Below are 18,762 nucleotides of genomic sequence, written 5' to 3' on the forward strand. Positions count from 1 at the left end.
CTCATATGAGTATGCTGTTCTAAACTGCAACCATATATATATATATATATATATATATATATATATATATATATATATATATTTATAGACAGATATAGATTGATATAGATATAGATGTACCCATCACTATATGTGTGCATGTAGATAGCATAAGGAGGGATCTACAAAGTACAACACAGTGGCATAGTTCTGAGAATTCATTAATTAACATTTGTTGACTAGAATAATTCACTTGGAAAATCCCAGTTTCAATGGAGTCCCACTTCATAAGCATTCAGAGACATAACAGATGCATAGTAAATTCGCAGTAATGAGTAACAATAAAATGCCTATTGACATCTGAAGTTGAATAGAAATAAAGGCAAGAAGTATAACAGTATAGTACTTAAAAATATAGCATATATATAAAATGTTTAAAAAAACTAAGCTTATCCAACTGACAAATATCAATAAACTTCTGGGGAGGGGTAAAAGAGGCATTTTTGTATTCGGAGGAATGGCAGTGAGGAAACTAGGGCGGGGTTGTAGAACGAGAGATAAGGGCTGGATAATTGAACTAAGATAGGAAATATGAACACAAATTAGAAGATTATTATATTAAGTTGTGCCACAAAAGCATTTACTTAGGAAATGTTTTAATTGTGTTCTTGAAATGTGCTTTCCTAAGATGTCCCTGTGGTTGAAAAGTAGTGTGTTTATCAAGCTTGTACTAATGGAGACACATTTATATTTGTAATAAGGATCTGAATGTATATGCATATGTCTGGCATTTGTATCCACTTCATGACTTTAGATAGGGAATAGGGAGGACCAATTGTCTGAGTGTAGCAGCTTGCATGCAGAGCAAAACTGTAGAAATGTAAGCTTCTGGTCCCACCCACACCAGTTCATTTGATGTAAGTGTAGAAAATGATGAATGTTTCCTTCACGACTTGCAGCAAAATATGTTATATTAACCCTGCTCCATCTGCTTTATAATTTTTGAGTTATACATAGACAACTGGAATACAGGGGTGGGATGGCTTAAAGGCAATATGAGGAAGATTTTTTCATAGAGTGATGAGTAAATTCACTTAGATAAGATGTGTTTTATGCAAACACAGTAAAACAGTTCACGGATAGATCATGCAGACACAGCACAGGGCATTTCAGTGTCTCTCTCTGTGATTTCTAGCTCATAATTCCAGTCTCTGGTATTCAGTCTTGATCTCCAGTTATTGCTTCTGTAGAGTTTACATATTTTCTGAGTTTATGTTTTTCCCCATGATGTAATGTAGTTTCTTCCACAAAGCATGCTGATTTACTGGTTATTTTGTGTATATCCCTATGTATTACATTTACTCTTACTGTTGTGGCCTGGGTCTTGATTGCCAAGTTTCCTCAAAGAAAGAGTTCCTTTGTTAAGTAAATAAATGACTAAATAAAGTGCAGTTTTGTTGAGAAATAGTAAGGTGTTGCTGATCAATATAAGTAGCTTATACAGTGTGTAAGGAGATGGACAGACTACATTTGTCAAGCAGTTCTTATCATTAATTATGTTCTACATAAGGCTTGTAAGTATTAGAAATATACAGGTATGAGCTGCAAAAGGGCACCTTTCCTGGATTTAAGTTGTTCTGAACAGGAAACTACATAATCAAGACAAGTAAACCTTGATTGTGAAGATACATAGAAGGCAGCTGTCTTTGATGAATGGCAGGTCTTCAGACTGGCCCCCAAATTATGACAGATGGCAAAAAATAAAAAACTTATTCAAGATACTGACTTTGTGCCCTGCAGGAAAGAAATGTAATATTTGCTGGAAATGAAAGGTACAGGCACAACTAAATTATTGTGACTGATTTGCAGCATATTCATATTTTGTACTATAATTTGTTATTATATATGGAGAAATGTGTAGGATACGCCTTCTGTTTTCATTTTTAGCTAAAGGAGAATATAAACATATATCCATATTTGAACATAAGTACAGTGTGGAGATTTTTTTTTCCTAACTCTTTGCAGACCTCAGATGTTTCATCTCCCTCTATAATTCCTTCTTTTCACTGCCATCATCTTCAGATGCATACTGAAATATGCCTTCACTGGATGGGTTCTGTCTTGATGTGAAGGACTGCTCAGACATCATGGGCTATGCAATCTTTCTACACCTAAGAGTGGAGCAAGGAAGCTGGGCTCATCAGACTACAGCCATGCTTTTTTAAAATAGTCCAGTGTTTCACCACCATTTGCTGACGTGTTTAACTCTAGAAGAAAACAAGGAGGAGGAATACTCCAAGTGAGTGATGCTCCTCAGGTCATATAGGGTGCTCACATCTGCTTTAACCTCCTGTTTCTTAGCAATGAATTAACTCTCTGTCTCTGAGATTCAGCCTCTGACAGAGGTCCTTATGCAGGCATGTCCCTCCACCCAGTATGGGTACACCTGTCCTCCCTGCCAGCACCATCAGACACCTCAGCTGCTATTTCATCTTGGGTTGTCTGAGTCATAGTCAGGGCTTTATCTCGGCATACTGCCATGCTATCTACAGTGTTGGAGATTTTCAGTGGATGAAGGACTTCTATGCAGTCCAGACTGAAATTGTAACAGAGTTACGCTGAATGACATATGTTATCACTGCCAACAGAAATAAGAAAGCCTGAGTTGTGGTTACATCTTGAAGTTAATCTTCTGTCCGGCTATTCCACCATTACAACAATCAGGCTTGGTATTGTGAAGGTGTTACTGTAAGTCTAAAAAGTAAGCCTGAGAAGTCAGAGGGCAGACAGAATGGTGGGGTGTAGGAAAGATGGAAACTATCTGAAGGACTGCTGAAGGGCAGGGAGCATACAGAAGGCACAGAATACAGTTACTCTGCTGTTAAAATGCTGCAGTAGGTATTCCAAATATGCTTACCTGCTGCCACACATCACTGGAAGTTAAATCACTGAAACACTGGGACTCGTGTAAGATGATGTTCACCCTTGTAGTCCTACAAGAGCACCAGAAAATGATCCCCAGAGAGCAGCCAGACTATGTACTGATATTCAAAATGGTACAAGACATGGCTCTTCCTGTTTTTAATTCTTTTGGCCAACACTCACTACATCCTCCACAGTATCTGCTGAAAGACAATTGGTCAGATGCTTATGTGTTTTTTTTTGAGGGGGTGATTGCTTACTGTTCATCTGATCTGTGAATACACAGTGCATCAGCATGAAAAGTGAGCAGTATTATTAGGGGGAAGGTATGTGTTTTTCAGCTGACATCTATCTTAGACAATCAAGTGGCATTTAAACAGTGGACAGCCTTCTGCATCTCCCCATCAATGGCCACATATGGTAAATACCAATGCCTAGTCATCTGTACTGGATAAGTTGCTTGGGCAAAAGACCATAAGTGTTGCTTGTTAATTTGTTGTATTGCAATGGCTAGCAACTACAGCAGTTGGATTACAAATGATGTCAGTCACCCCATTTCAAAAGTCAGTTTAAACCACAAAGATACAGCAATGATGGACAATGATGGACAAAAGCATAGATTATTTCAGCAGATAAAGATGGCCTCGTCAGTTTCCTTAGGTATTAGATCAGCCAAAGAAACTACTTAACCCACTGTTGAGTCCCACAACACATATTCTTGAGTTGGGGAACATATTCATACACTCACACACATTAATGTACATACAACTGTGTGTGTGAGATTGTATATGTGTGTGATATATATATATATATATATATATATATATATATATATATATATATATATATATATGATATGTGTGTGTGTGTGTGTGTGTGTGTGTGTGTGTGTGTGTGTGTATGTGTGTGAGACAGGGCTATGATCAGACTCCATGACTAAAGTTTGATAGATGAGTGATTTATCACTAAATACTGAATTCACAGTGCAACAGCAGCAATCAAAACTCACTGCTGATTCACTGCAAAACATTTCTGCATTGGGGATCACCCACCTTCTCCTCCCTGCACCCCTGATTGTTAATTATACTAACTCTCAGATATCTGTTTCTCAGAGAAAAATAACTTTGCTGAAGTTCTGCAATCTCCATCACTAAACAGAAATAACAGATATGTTTGTGCTCACAAACCTGAATCTCAGTCCCAGATGACTCACATTTAAGCTAGGCACCCCTAAGATAAGCATGTGTATAGCCAATTGTGTGCTTTGTAAAGCAAAGCATATGCTTTTCACATAAATACTTTATTTATTTTGTACAAAGTCATGTGCTAGAATTTAAATTAGAAAATAAGCTAACACATTTATCATGGCTAACTGTTATATTTTCTTAAATGGATTTGTTTGTTTGTTTGTTTGTTTCAGAATGCCTAGTTGACTAAATGGGGGGTTTGTGTAATTTTTGAGGACTGTAACGTACACACTGGGGGACTGGGAGGACTATATTTGTACAGAAGAGTGGCTACATTTTGTATGTTGTGTACAATATTAAAATCCTGGTCTGCATCCCTACTGATATGACTACTGGCTCAAGGTAAGTCAAAGACTGTAGCTGGACAAACTGTATTTATTATCAAGTTAAAGACTGTTACAGTGGTTACCTAATTCTATGTTTTATGTACAGAACCACAACCTTTAACAATATTTACAAGAAAAGTTCAGAAATAAATACCAAGACATTTGCAATTTATATGATTTCTCACAAATTATGTGTGTCCTGCAACAAAAGTGACAGACAGTAATTTTAACGAATGTTGAAGAAGTCACTTTTTTGGGTCTGACTTTTACATAGTTGCCCAGGATCTCTTTGATAAGAATACATGCATATCAGCTCTGCTGGCCAGCAAAGAAGTGACCTATGAAATGCAAATGGATAAAAAAAAGCAGCAAAACAAATGAATTGGCGAAAACCGACTGTAGGGATTCCAGATTAAAAGGAGCAGCTTTATGTAAAATAATGTTTAGTAAAGAAAACTGATGAATTATAGTCTTCAATATATAAGCAGCCTTAATGCAGAGTTTTGACGTTAGTGTTCCAGTTTAATGATGCATGTACGTATAGAAGAATGGCAAATCTAATATACTAATACATTTACGACACTGTGAACCAAGTTTCAATAATGCTGTGAAAGGTCATGATAAAGTTTGAAATTGAGCTGGAGGACTCCCCAAACCACTTCACACACAATAAAGATTGTCTTGGAGATTTTAATTAGTAATAATCAGATTATATCTTTGCAAGCATCAGTTTATGAAGGAAGACTGCTCTTAAGTGCAGATAAGTTTCATGTTCAAAATCAGCTATAACATGATATGTATGACCAGCATAAAAATGCACCCCACAAGTATACTGCAGTGTAGCTTAGTGTCATGTTTTCAATCTTAAGTCACCTTTAGAGGTTCACCAGTAATATTTGCTAAAAAATACCAAACAAGTAAAAAAAAAAAAAAAAAAAAAAAAAAAAACACACAAGAAACGCAAGCAAGACTCTTATTTTTCTTAATGCATGAAAGTATATACAGTAATGCAGCAATACAGTAAGGCAGTGAAAACAGTAAACAGATATTGGTCTAAATGGCTGACAGGTAAGGACAGGGAGTTACAATATGGAAAGCCATGCCTAGTTCTGGATTCTGTATATTTGGAAGGCTACATATACAACAGAGGCAGTTCAAACAAGGTCATCAAAAATGCTGTAGTGCTTGAAACCCACATCACTTCAAGGAGAATTAGATACTTAGCCTAAATGTGCTGACATTGGAAGAAAGACAACACAAATAAGCAAGGCAGAATCCTTCAAATGACTGAAAGGCATAAACAAGAAGAGGCCAGCTTGGGGAGGGGGGGCTAAAGAGGTGGCATGATGTTATGTAATGCAGTGATGTCTTCCTACACCAGCAGGGATATAGATAATTAAAATGGAATACCCTAGAGCATGGTTAAAGAAGCACGGGTTGTGCTCTGAAGCAAAGAGGGCAGAGGAATTGTAACTGCCATGCCCCTGGGATGGGCAGCATGAGATCATGAAAAACTGCTTGTGCTCCTTCTTCTCAAAAGAAAGAAGAGATTTAAGGGCTCTATCAATGTCCTGAATGAGAATATAAAATGGAATAAGAATAAAGATTTGCAGCAAAAACGAGCTTTGAAAAAGGTGAAATAAACTTGGTGTTCAGCTCATCTGTTGCAGCTCTGGTTCCCCTGTAACCCTGATAGTAAAATTCTTCCTCAGAAACAAAATTATAAATCAAGCTGCTTAACTGTACACTTGCTAGCCAAGAAAATAGCATTACCCTTATTAGACCTCATTTTAAAACCTCAACAGGAGAAAAGCTATCTCTATGTGAGGCCAAGTTGTCTGGAACTGGCTACCTGCAGAAGTAAGGCAGAAAAAGATACTAGAGGCAAACAAAAAAACAACTATTTAAAGACAACAAATTTTCTTGCTTCCATGACAATGGCTAATCCATGCATCTCATGTTATAGTTACATCTTTATTGTAAACACATACTTTTAACAAATGTCTGCTGGCTGAATGCCTACGTCGTACTCTAAATAATAATATAACTTGCACTTATAATTGTAAGTAGCATACAAATGTACTGTATCAACTTTGTTACTGTACTATGTACACCTCTGTGCATTCTTTTGTCTATGTATAATTCCCAGTTTGTGTCTTGTACTATGATGTTCAGGATGTGGCTGAAAAAGCTGTCGACCAGTCCACTTAGCTGGTTATCAAATTGAAATAAATAAATGCAGACATACATAAATAAATAAGTAAATAAAAATGTATTTATTTTATTTTTATTTAACATTTTCTTTATCGGGAAAGTCCGACTTGGAATGAGCCAATTTTCATTGGATGCCTAGGGAGAAATGCTTCAAACGCTTGTCTTTGTAATGTTAGAGGAAACTGGAGCACCTGGAGGAAACCCAGGCGAATGCAGGGAGGACATGCAGACTCCGCACAGAAGGCACCCCACCTGAGAATCAAACCGGAGAACCTCTTGTTGTGACGTGACAACGCGAACTGGTGCACCACTGCACCATTCGTAAATAAATAAATAAATAAATAAATAAAAGAAACTAAAGACTGGTACAAGTAGTCTATTTATGCACATATAATGATACCATGCATGAAGAAATGCATGGAAAACATTATCTCACTGCATATAATGCTTTAATCATGGAAGGTGGCAGCAGCAAGGACTGAGTTAGGGAAACCTCTGGAAGAAAAAGAGTCATGCAGTAGTTTTGGAGTTGAAATTTCAGTTTCAGGATTAATGGGTTATGCACAAACCTGCAGACAAGCTCTGATAAAGTGAATAAGAGAGAGAGAGATGGAAAGAAAGACATCAGAGCCATTGAGAATCAGGTGAAAACCACTGAAGTCAGCATATATGTTTTAAAATAGAGCAAATCTAATGCTGGAATGTATGCAGCAACCCGAAAGATTTTCTTCTTGAATATCGATTGCTGATGGCCATAGGTATTTTTTAAGCCTAGCTGAGGAGTTACACACTGAAAAAAAAATAAATAAAAAGCCTGTAATCAGTGTTACACAGGACAGTAAGAATGACTTAGAAAAGTAGGGAACGTGTTGCCAAAAAGATTACTCTCATTACAACACACAAAAATGTGTTTTTGGGGGGGCAAAACCATCCTCAAAACATTTGAAAGAGCAGCACCCCTGTACCCTTCTGTTTAAAATAAATATTTCTAAGGCTGTTGTAGCTAAAGGTAAAAGTGTTCACCCTCCCCCAGCGACTTTCACACTATATTTCCAGTGACACATACCCTTCATTGAGCTGACACCAATGAATTTCATTGTGCTCGGTATTAGTTTTACTCCTGAGCCTGTGACTAAACTAGGCTTAGAAAACTTCTGAACACCTCAACAAAATAGATATAAAGTCTTAATTTGAAATCAATACAAAACCTACTGACGGCAGATTGTACATGCTAGTCTCATTAAAGAACGTCTGCTTAACCTGCCGGTAATAGTGTGGAAAAAAAAGTATGTTTTACAAGGAGGTAACCTCCCATGTGGGCGTCTTCCCCCCCACAACCGCATTACTTATATATATATATATATATATATATATATATATATATATATATATATATATATATACATATATATATATATATATATATATATATATATATATATATACATATATATGTATATATATATATATATATATATATATATATATATATATATATATATATATATATTGACTTCATGGTCACGTAGGTGTGGAAAAAGAAAAGCACCCTGCAAGGATGAAAAGAAGTCTTACTTGTTCAATATTGCAATATTAATAAGAAAACTTTCTGGAGCTTGTAAATTCCGGAAGACAGGACTGGGATTTTGCATTCAGGAAATACATTTTGTTAAACAATAGATTCCCCATATGTGAGTACTGTGCAGATCTGTGCAGTTGTACTGAATTATACTGTTTTTGTATTGTTCTTTTATGTGAGGTTTCTGTATTACGAAACATCTTTCAAGTGTGGTGCATAATCTAGGTGCAAGCATATTATTTTAAAAGGAAAATTCACCCCACTTTAAATGGAGAGTATGCTCTGCATGGCATTCTTACCAAAAATGCTCCAAATTCTGTCATAACCATAAACAAACCAAACTATATCTAATAAGGATAATGCTAACCAGACCTGGAGCTGGAATACAACAAGGTAAAACAGAATTGAATCTGTATCTTGAAATGTCACCATGCAGTCTAATCTAAAGCAGTAATATTTGATGATTACCATGTTGTGCTTTGATATTTAAGGACTATTTCTTACTTAAAGAGAGCACTATATATATATATATATATATATATATATATATATATATATATATATATATATATATATAATAGATATATAGATATGAAGACAGTTTTTGAATGTTACCATTACTATGCTTTGACTCCCATTAAAAACATAATAAATTCAACATTTCAGTAAACTATACTGTTTTTATGTATAAAAAGAAAAGACAATATTTTTCTGGAATGTACAGGATGATTGGGGTAAGCTGGATATTCACCTAACAGCTTCACAGAATAACATGTTTGAAGGAGTTCCAGCATTATGCTATGTGATACAATGCCATCTTTAGTAGTTTAAGTCATTAAATGTAACAATGGCCATATACAATATTGAAGAAACTAAACACACACATCTATCTACACACACCCACACACACACACACACACACACACACACACACACACACACACACACACACACACACACACACACACACACACACACACACACACACGCACACACACCCACACACACACACACACACACACACACACACACACACACACACACACACACACACACACACACACACACACACACACACACACATCATATATACATATATACTGGCCAACAAGTGAATGATAGAAGAAACACACAAAACTATGTATTATGTTTGGGCTAGCAGACAATAACGCTCATGAGAAACATGCCTAAAGATGGTGTATATACTTACCATGATAGAAAAGACCAGTCCCACAATATTAATTGGCCAGACAGGGCAAAAACAGGACATAATGGCAAGGATTAAATAGTCCTTTGGCCGGGATTGGTCCTGGGCATTTGTAGTGGCAGTGGATGAAGCTCTGCCTAGACTTAATCTTGATGGAGAAAGAGGTGATGACCCAAGCGGGTCTGTAGAGCCTGGTTTGTACTGTGCACTATGACCATTCTGATCAATATCAAAGGACTTCTCAGTGGACATGGTCACAGAGAATGACTTGGATATGCCGTTTTCTTCCTTGCTATCTGTTGCTGTCAGGAGTTTTTCTGTTTCCTGAGAATCACTAGCTAAAACAGCTGTGCTTCCAGTCAGTTCTTGTTCAAACTGGGTGTCTGTATTTATAGCCATCTTTTTTCTTTTCAGAAGTGAACCTTCTTGCAAATTAATATTCCATTTTAGTCAGATAAATGCTACTTGGTACTTATTTGAGATCGAGGAATGCTGGTCAAAATAAATTGCTTCCCAGGAAATTTCAAAAGTTCTGTACTAAAAATCAGGATGTTTCCTTGAAAGTCTTGCTAAGGCTATTCATATCATATGTACTGTAGCAAAGCCTCCAAGACAGCACACCAGGTAGTTTAAGCAGAAACTGAAGCCTCATGTGCTTGAACAGATCTGGAAACTGCTTGTGGATTGATCCATTTAGGGCTGCTGCTGAGAAACGGTAATATATTTCAGAAAGGCGGAACCATCAGCATGTGGAAGAAATGATTTCCAGCATTATGCCATCTGATAGTTGGCTGATGTTTTCCTGCCTTTTGAATCATTAGCAAGTGATTAAAGCAGGGTGTAGCATTATATGATGCACTCACAAGCCCCCCCACCCCCACCTCCATGCCAACTTATGCTCCACCTCTGCATTTGTAAAATTGTTGGTTTCCACAGCATCAGCAGTAAGCAGGGACCAGAGCTTCACTCTAAATATTTAGCCAGTCCTCCTGAGAATATATCACTTGCACGGGATAGGTTTTCAGAAGCGTGCTGGGCTTTTTCTCTGAATGAGCATCTCAGTAGCTGCATTGTGTACTCCACTGTTTCTCTTTTTCCTGCATGTTACTAATTTAGTATGAAATATTTTAAAAATATGCAGAGAATTATTACACTGATTTCTGCAAAGTATAGTTAAAATGTATATGCGCATACACACACGCACACACACAGACACACACACACACACACACACACACAGACACACACATGTTTCTATTTTGTGTCTAAAGTTATTTTTCTAAGTAGACAATTTAGATGATAATTTAGTACTGTGGAATGCAAAATTGCAAGAGTTGTGATTTTTGCAAGAGTAAGAAATGCCGATGATTTAATAATATAGAATACAGCAATACAATAAAAGCATTTTTACCAGATAGTTACAGACAGAATATATACACAGCAAAATTATTTGAGAGACTCATTTATTTTTGCTATCTGTGTGCTTTGTAAATTGCTTTGCACATCACAGTAGGTTGCGAGTTTGTGTTTTGATAACTTGGATTACATTCTGATAGGAACCAAAATTGCACTTTATGTTGTCTTCAGCCTTAAATGTTGTTAAGAAATCTATATGTACCAATTTATTGCTTCTAAAAAAGAATGGAAGCACAGAAGTAAATATATAAAACGAGTGTAGGTGATAGTAAGACCTAGGATTGACTCTTATAACTTCCACAAACAAATGGTGCGTCTGTTAAACTCCTAAGATAAAAAGCGTTCTGAGTTTCGCCCTTCTCACTGCTTTCATAATGTACCTATTTATATATTCATCTACATCCAATACTTTGAAACCTGCATTATTTCACAGCTTATATTACAAAAGTGCATCATAACATCATTGAATATAAATGTACTTCTACTGTTGTGTAGCAAATTCGAAAAATTATTAACTGATTGATTAAATGATGTATTCACTGAATGCTTAGCAGCTACCTTTCATTTTTCAGCTACAGTGAATACAGAAAACATTGAGTTAAAGCAGTTTTAAGCTCATGATCCCTGAAATTGAATGCTCACAATAAAATGATGGCATGCCTTAAAAGAGGCTTGTTTTTATTTATGGTTATATATTTGTCCTTTATTTTCCTAGTAAACACACGTCTTTTGTTTTAAATTTAGTAACACTTCTTTTATGTTTCCCAGCATCAGCTCTATAGGGCTACTACACCAGATCACCACCTCTGGTCACAGTAAGCCACCTGCCACAGATAGTCTTTCCACTGTATGACATCAAACAGGAGAAGTTTTGCCAGTGAAGGGACCCCCAGTTTGCCACTTGGGGGTGAGGACTTTCTTGTCTGAGGAAAAGACCTTTCATTTTTTCGAATATGTTTTATACTCAGAGTTGTTTCTAAACCTTTGTACCAGAGTTATTGTTCTGGGTCAGCCATAATTGCTGACAGTCAGCAGGAATAGTTAAAAGCTAGTTAAAGATGCCACATTTCATATTCCATCTCAGTGATGTCACCATCCAAAACTGACAAGTCCTTAGGCTGTCTATGGCATTAGTGTAATACAAATATGGCTAATTGACTACTGACTATGTGTCGGCCTGATCACTGACCCTCAGTTATTAATGGGTTAATATTTAGCTTAGCAGTCTACTTTTCTAACTTTTTCTACGTGTTTAGGGAGGAGGTCAGATAAGCTTGGCAATACAAGTTGTTATGATGACTTGGCATGATATCTTTTTTTCCCACCTTTGCTAGTTCAATAGAATATTCTGTTGTTTAAATATTTTAGAGTTGTTTATATCTTTGCTAGTTTGATAGAATATTCTGAGTATGATCACAGGAACTTGGCAGGCTTACTGAAGCATCTGTTGGTGACTGGCCACCACCCCTGTTTGCTGTCAAGTAGTCTGTACTTTTCCTGTGAGAAGGGAACATTTTCATAAGGGAATACTCCAGTCAAAGAACATTCTAGTTATAGGATATCAAACCAAGACTCAGGATTACATTGAGACAACCAGGCCTTTGGCTGAAAAATTCAAACAGCATATATTCTTCAAACAGAAGGATTTATCCAAGTAACAAGTCCAGTCTGTGTAAAATTCACAACTCACAGTTCATTTATTTGAGTGACATAAAAATGGTAAGCGCTTTCACAAGATAGCTTCCTCAGACCTTCAAGAACAAACACACCTTTCCTTTTCATATATAGTACCTTCAAATATTTCAAAATGTGCCATTACCAATCAGAACTCTTCTTACATGGTCATTTATCTAATTTAAATATTTATACAAAAATGCAAAAATAAAAACAAAAGTAAAAATGCAGAAGTAAAATGATAAAAGCACAGCAACAACTTGCTCAAAAATGTATAAACGTTATACAGCACAAATATAATGCATATAACATGCACTAATTTATACAGAAATAAAATAATAAATGCACAGCAATAGCTTGCTCAAAACACAATTCAAGAATACAATTCAAGAACACAATTCAAAAATATAGTTCAAAATATGTAAGGATTATGCAGCACAGTTATAACACATACAACCTGCACTGATTTATAATATAGCCATAATACAACTATAGATGTCAGAAATCAAATAATTTGAGTTTCTGACTTCACCTTTTCATCTTCCTATTCTTTAGGTAAGGTTTAATAGAGGCTCTTTCATTGAGTCCTCTTCGTTTGTCTGTTCTAAAGGCTATTATCCATCGTGCCTCTATATTTTCAATGAAATTTCTGATGTCACCTTCTCTAATACTTGGTACAATAACCTCTATAACTCTGAATTTAAATGTGTGTGTCTCCCCTTCTTGCATAACATGTTTGGACAGAGCATTATGCTCACTTTTAGTACGAATATTATAAAGATGTTCCCTTATATGATCTTTAAAAACTCTGTTGGTTTTACCAACATAGAATGAGTGGCAACATTGGCAATCTGCTAAGTAGACCACATGAGATGTCAAGCAAGTAGCTGCTGAAGTAAATATAAATTCTTGACCTGTATCTGGATGTACACATTTATTACTGGTATTAATATATGAACAAAATTTACATTTACCACAGGGCTGAGTTCTGTATTCTTTATCTTTATGTGTTTCTGCATTTTTTCCATGACAAAGCAGTCTTTTTAAATTCTTATTTTTATACGAGAAACTGGGTTTTGTGCCTAGCAGACAATTTATATCAGACTCCACTGTAAGTATGGACCAATTCTTCATAAACACTTCCCTCAGCTCTTTGTTATCACATGTATAAAACAAAGGACTTTTCAATTGTTTATTTACTGAGGTATTGACAGACTCTACAGTGTTTTTCTGTTGCGGTCCATAGTATGTTTGGGCCCTACTATCCCTAAGGCTAGTGACATCACTTAAATTTCTCTTGATTTCGTTGGTGTGATAGCCCCTCTTTGTCAGCCTCTTTTCTAAGCCAACAATTTCATTCTTGAAGCCTTCTTCTGTGGGGCTCAGCCTTGAGGCTCTCATCCCTTGTCCTTTTATTAAGTTTCTAAAGACATAGTTTGGGTGCATACTTTGTCTAGATAATAAAGAATTCCTATGACAGGGTTTTCTATATACTCCTGTATTTATAGAACCATTATATAGTCTCTCTATATCTAGATCGAGGTATTCCACTCTTTTACTAGATGAGGCCATGGTAAATCTTAAGCATTCAGTTAAGGTGTTAATCTAATTCTTAAAAATTAGTAACTGTGCCTGAGTCCCTGTCCAAATTAGGAAGAGGTTGTCCATGAAACGACGGTAAAACATAACATATTGCATATACATATCATTCTTAAAAAGGACAGTGTGTTCCCAGTGTGCTAAAAACATGTTGGCATAGCTATTGGCACATGTGCCCATAGCTACACCATCACACTGGACATACATGTCCCCGTCATAGGTGAAGATGTTATTCTCGAGTATAATCAAGAGGAAATGACATACAAGATCTATTCGTATCAAACTATAGTCACTATTCATAACCAGATATTCATGTATATATTTTATGCCCAACTCATTTGGTATGATAGTAAATAGTGATTAGTTATCTAATGTGACAAAGATGGTTTCTCCTGGAGTTCTCTCTAAATTCGTATTCTCATATAATTCAATGAGAAATTGTTTAGTGTCTCTTAGAACTATTTTATTTTTATCAATAACTGGGCATAGATGTTTTTCTACAAACAGAGAGAGTGGCTCTGTAGCCCATCTTGCACCTGCCACTATAGGTCTCATTGGAGGCTTTTTGCTATGTTTGTGTACTTTAGGCAAGCCCTGTATTATAGGGATCAAAGGATTCTCAACTCTTAAATATTTATAAAGTTCTCCATTAATAACACCACTTCTTAAATCATCCAGTAAAGTAAAATATTTAAGAGTGGAGAATCCTTTGATCCCTATAATACAGGGCTTACCTAAAGTACACAAACATAGCAAAAAACCTCCAATGAGACCTATAGTGGCAGGTGCAGGATGGGCTACAGAGCCACTCTCTCTGTTTGTAGAAAAACATCTATGCCCAGTTATTGATAAAAATAAAATAGTTCTAAGAGACACTAAGCAATTTCCCATTGATTTATATGAGAATATGAATTTAGAGAGAACTCCAGGAAAAACCATCTTTGTCACATTAGATGTCCAATCACTATTTACTATCATACCAAATGAGTTGGGCATAAAATATATAGATGAATATCTGGTTATGAATAGTGACTATAGTTTGATACAAATGGATCTTGTATGTCATTTCCTCAAGATTATACTCGAGAATAACATCTTCACCTAAGACGGGGACATGTATGTCCAGTGTGATGGCGTAGCTATGGGCATGTCTTGTGCCAATAGCTACGCCAACATGTTTTTAGCATACTGGGAACACACTGTCCTTTTTAAGAATGATATGTTTATGCAATATGTTATGTTTTACCGTCGTGTCGTGGACAACCTCTTCCTAATTTGGACAGGAACTCAGGCACAGTCACTAATTTTTAAGAATCAGACTAACACCTTAACTGAATGTCTAAGATTTACCATGGCCTCATCTAGTAAAAGAGTGGAATACCTCGATCTATATATAGAGAGACTACATAATGGTTCTATAAATACAGGGGTATTTAGAAAACCCTGTCATAGGAATTCTTTATTATCTAGACAAAGTATGCACCCAAACTATGTCTTTAGAAACTTAATAAAAGGACAAGGGATGAGAGCCTCAAGGCTGAACCCCACAGAAGAAGGCTTCAAGAATGAAATTGTTGGCTTAGAAAAGAGGCTGACAAAGAGTGGCTATCACACCAACGAAATCAAGAGAAATTTAAGTGATGTCAGTAGTCTTAGGGATAGTAGGGCCCAACCATACTATGGACCGCAACAGAAAAACACTGTAGAGTCTGTCAATACCTCAGTAAATAAACAATTGAAAATTCCTTTGTTTTATACATGTGATAACAAAGAGCTGAGGGAAGTGTTTATGAAGAATTGGTCCATACTTACAGTAGACTCTGATATAAATAGTCTGCTAGGCACAAAACCCAGTTTCTTGTATAAAAATAAGAAGAATTTAAAAAGACTGCTTTGTCATGGAAAAAATGCGGAAACACATAAAGATAAAGAATACAGAACTCAGCCCTGTGGTAAATGTAAATTTTGTTCATATATTAATACCAGTAATAAATGTGTACATCCAGATACAGGTCAAGAATTCATATTTACTTCAGCAGCTACTTGCTTGACATCTCATGTGGTCTACTTAGCAGATTGCCAGTGTTGCCACTCATTCTATGTTGGTAAAACCAACAGAGTTTTTAAAGATCATATAAGGGAACATCTTTATAATATTCGTACTAAAAGTGAGCATAATGCTCTGTCCAAACATGTTATGCAAGAAGGAGACACACATTTAAATTCAGAGTTATAGAGGTTATTGTACCAAGTATTAGAGAAGGTGACATCAGAAATTTCACTGAAAATAGAGAGGCAAGATGGATAATAGCCTTTAGAGCAGACAAAGGAAGAGGACTCAATGAAAGAGCCTCTATTAAACCTTACCTAAAGAATAGGAAGATGAAAAAGTGAAGTCAGAAACTCAAATTATTTGATTTCTGACATCTATAGTTGTATTATGGCTATATTATAAATCAGTGCAGGTTGTATGTGTTATAACTGTGCTGCATAACCCTTACATATTTTGAACTATATTTTTGAATTGTGTTCTTGAATTGTATTCTTGAATTGTGTTTTGAGCAAGCTGTTGCTGCGCATTTATTATTTTATTTCTGTATAAATGAGTGCATGTTATATGCATTATATTTGTGCTGTATAACTTTTATACATTTTTGAGCAAGTTGTTGCTGTGCTTTTATCATTTTACTTCTGCATTTTTACTTTTGTTTTTATTTTTGCATTTTTGTATAAATATTTAAATTAGACACATGACCATGTAAGAAGTGTTCTGATTGGTAATGACACATTTTGAAATATTTGAAGGTGCTATATAAGGAAAGGAAATGTGTGTTTGTTCTTGAAGGTCTGAGGAAGCTATATAGTGAAAGCGCTTACCGTTTTTATGTCACCCAAATAAATGAACTGTGAGTTGTGAATTTTACACAGACTGGACTTGTTACTTGGATAAAGCCTTCTGTTTGAAGAATATATGCTGTTTGAATTTTTCAGCCAAAGGCCTGGTTGCCTCGTTGTAATCCTGAGTCTTGGTTTGATTTTCTTGCTGAATTTTATCAACGAGGCATTTACCCCGTGGAGTATAGTACATTTTGTTGTTAGTTATAGGATATGTTTGATTTTTGAGTAAACAAGCAGCTTATATATGATGGGGTCTCATGGATGTCTGGTTTAGAGTTTTCCATGGAATGGATGCATTGCCTGGGCCTGTTCCCAGCTGGAATCTCCAGCCAGACTGCTTTGGACTCCCCAGTAGATGAGGTGGCTGTGATGAAGTACCAACTGGTGATGTATTAACCTTTTTTTTCTTTTATTGCATTGCCTTAAAGAATTGTTGAACTGCATGGCTAAAGTGCTGTTTTGAATTATTAATTCCATTTAGTTACTGTTTTATGCCACTAGTTCTGTTAGCCAAATATGCTATTAAAGTAAACTTTCTGTTCAAAAGTAGAAATAAAGTTTGTTAATAGATAATTTCTGTAGTGTGTATTGAATTACTTTGAATCCTGCTCATTAGGCAAGATAATTAGTCAAGTTTCCTTCTCTTTCTGACCAGCAACTTGCCCTGACAAAAACAGTACACCATACATAACTCAAGGTAGCAGTATATACCAGGACTGCTTGGTGTCAAGAGCTACCCAACAGTTCAGTGTCTATCTCTCTCTCTGGCTTACTGTAGTCATCACCTGAATTTTTTTGTCAAGTCAAAGGCAGCAGCTTTGAAGATAGTATCCTGCTTATATGCCAGAACAGTGAGCCATAGTATGTCTGATGTTACATGTGAAGCACCTTCAGCCTCAGTTTTCCTGCCATTTGGAACTCTGGTAGTTAAATGTTCTATTTTTATGCTTGATTAACTGCTGCATTACATTTGGTTTTATGCTGGATCTCCTATGAATTTAGACCAGTGCCCCACAGTTATTTTATGAAATGCTTGACCAGGTATCTTAGAATTAAACTAAGTTAAATTAAATTATTGGGTGGGTAGCAAGAGGCTGGCTCCAGCAGTGAAGAAGTAGGCAATGTAATCATGGCACCTGTATCTGTGATGGTGAAAGAAAATGTCATGTCCTGAAACGAACCTCTTTTTTCACAATTCCTTATCTAATTACATGTGCAAATATACAGCCATTGATATACATCCTGTAGACAGATAGCCAATAAAACTGTTCATTCCAGAACTGATATCACACGTGGTTTTTGACAATCTGCATGCTTTGTTCCTATCTAAAACTGTACTGGAGGATATGTTATATGTCGCAGATCCCTAGAACTCAAACTGAACAGCTACCTCTTTTTTTCCAAAACCTTACCTAAAAATGTTAGGTTGGAGGTAGAGCTGTAATTAGTAAAGCAGTCAGGAATGACTAACATTTTCTTAAAAAGGGTCCTAATTAAAGCTTCCTTTGGTGCAACCAGAAATATGCCCTACTCCAGTGATAGTCTGACTCCTTCTGTAAACATGACTTGTAATTATCAGGCATATGGGATCCAATTTTAGATCACCCTAGACTGACTTATTAAAACAGCGGGTTCTCTGAGCTAGGTAAATCTCTGCAATGGCAAGGATGACCCAGACACTGAGGAAAGGAAGCTCTTCAG

The 18,762-nt window shown here is 36.1% G+C and overlaps 1 protein-coding gene across 1 annotated transcript in view; it reads right to left on the reverse strand.

The window, feature by feature from the left end:
- Positions 1-10,335, reverse strand: part of LOC122787655 (trafficking regulator of GLUT4 1-like) — a 318,921-nt gene extending 308,586 nt beyond the window's left edge. Inside the window, exon 1 of the mRNA XM_044054479.1 lies at positions 9,478-10,335. Within this exon, the coding sequence (XP_043910414.1) occupies positions 9,478-9,873 (396 nt within the window). The 5' untranslated portion in view covers positions 9,874-10,335. The remainder of the gene's footprint in view (positions 1-9,477) is intronic.
- Between the last annotated feature and the right edge of the window lie 8,427 nt (positions 10,336-18,762).

Source organism: Protopterus annectens, chromosome 13.part0 (assembly GCF_019279795.1).
Source record: "Protopterus annectens isolate FY-2018-M chromosome 13.part0, PAN1.0, whole genome shotgun sequence".
NCBI lineage: Eukaryota > Metazoa > Chordata > Ceratodontiformes > Protopteridae > Protopterus > Protopterus annectens.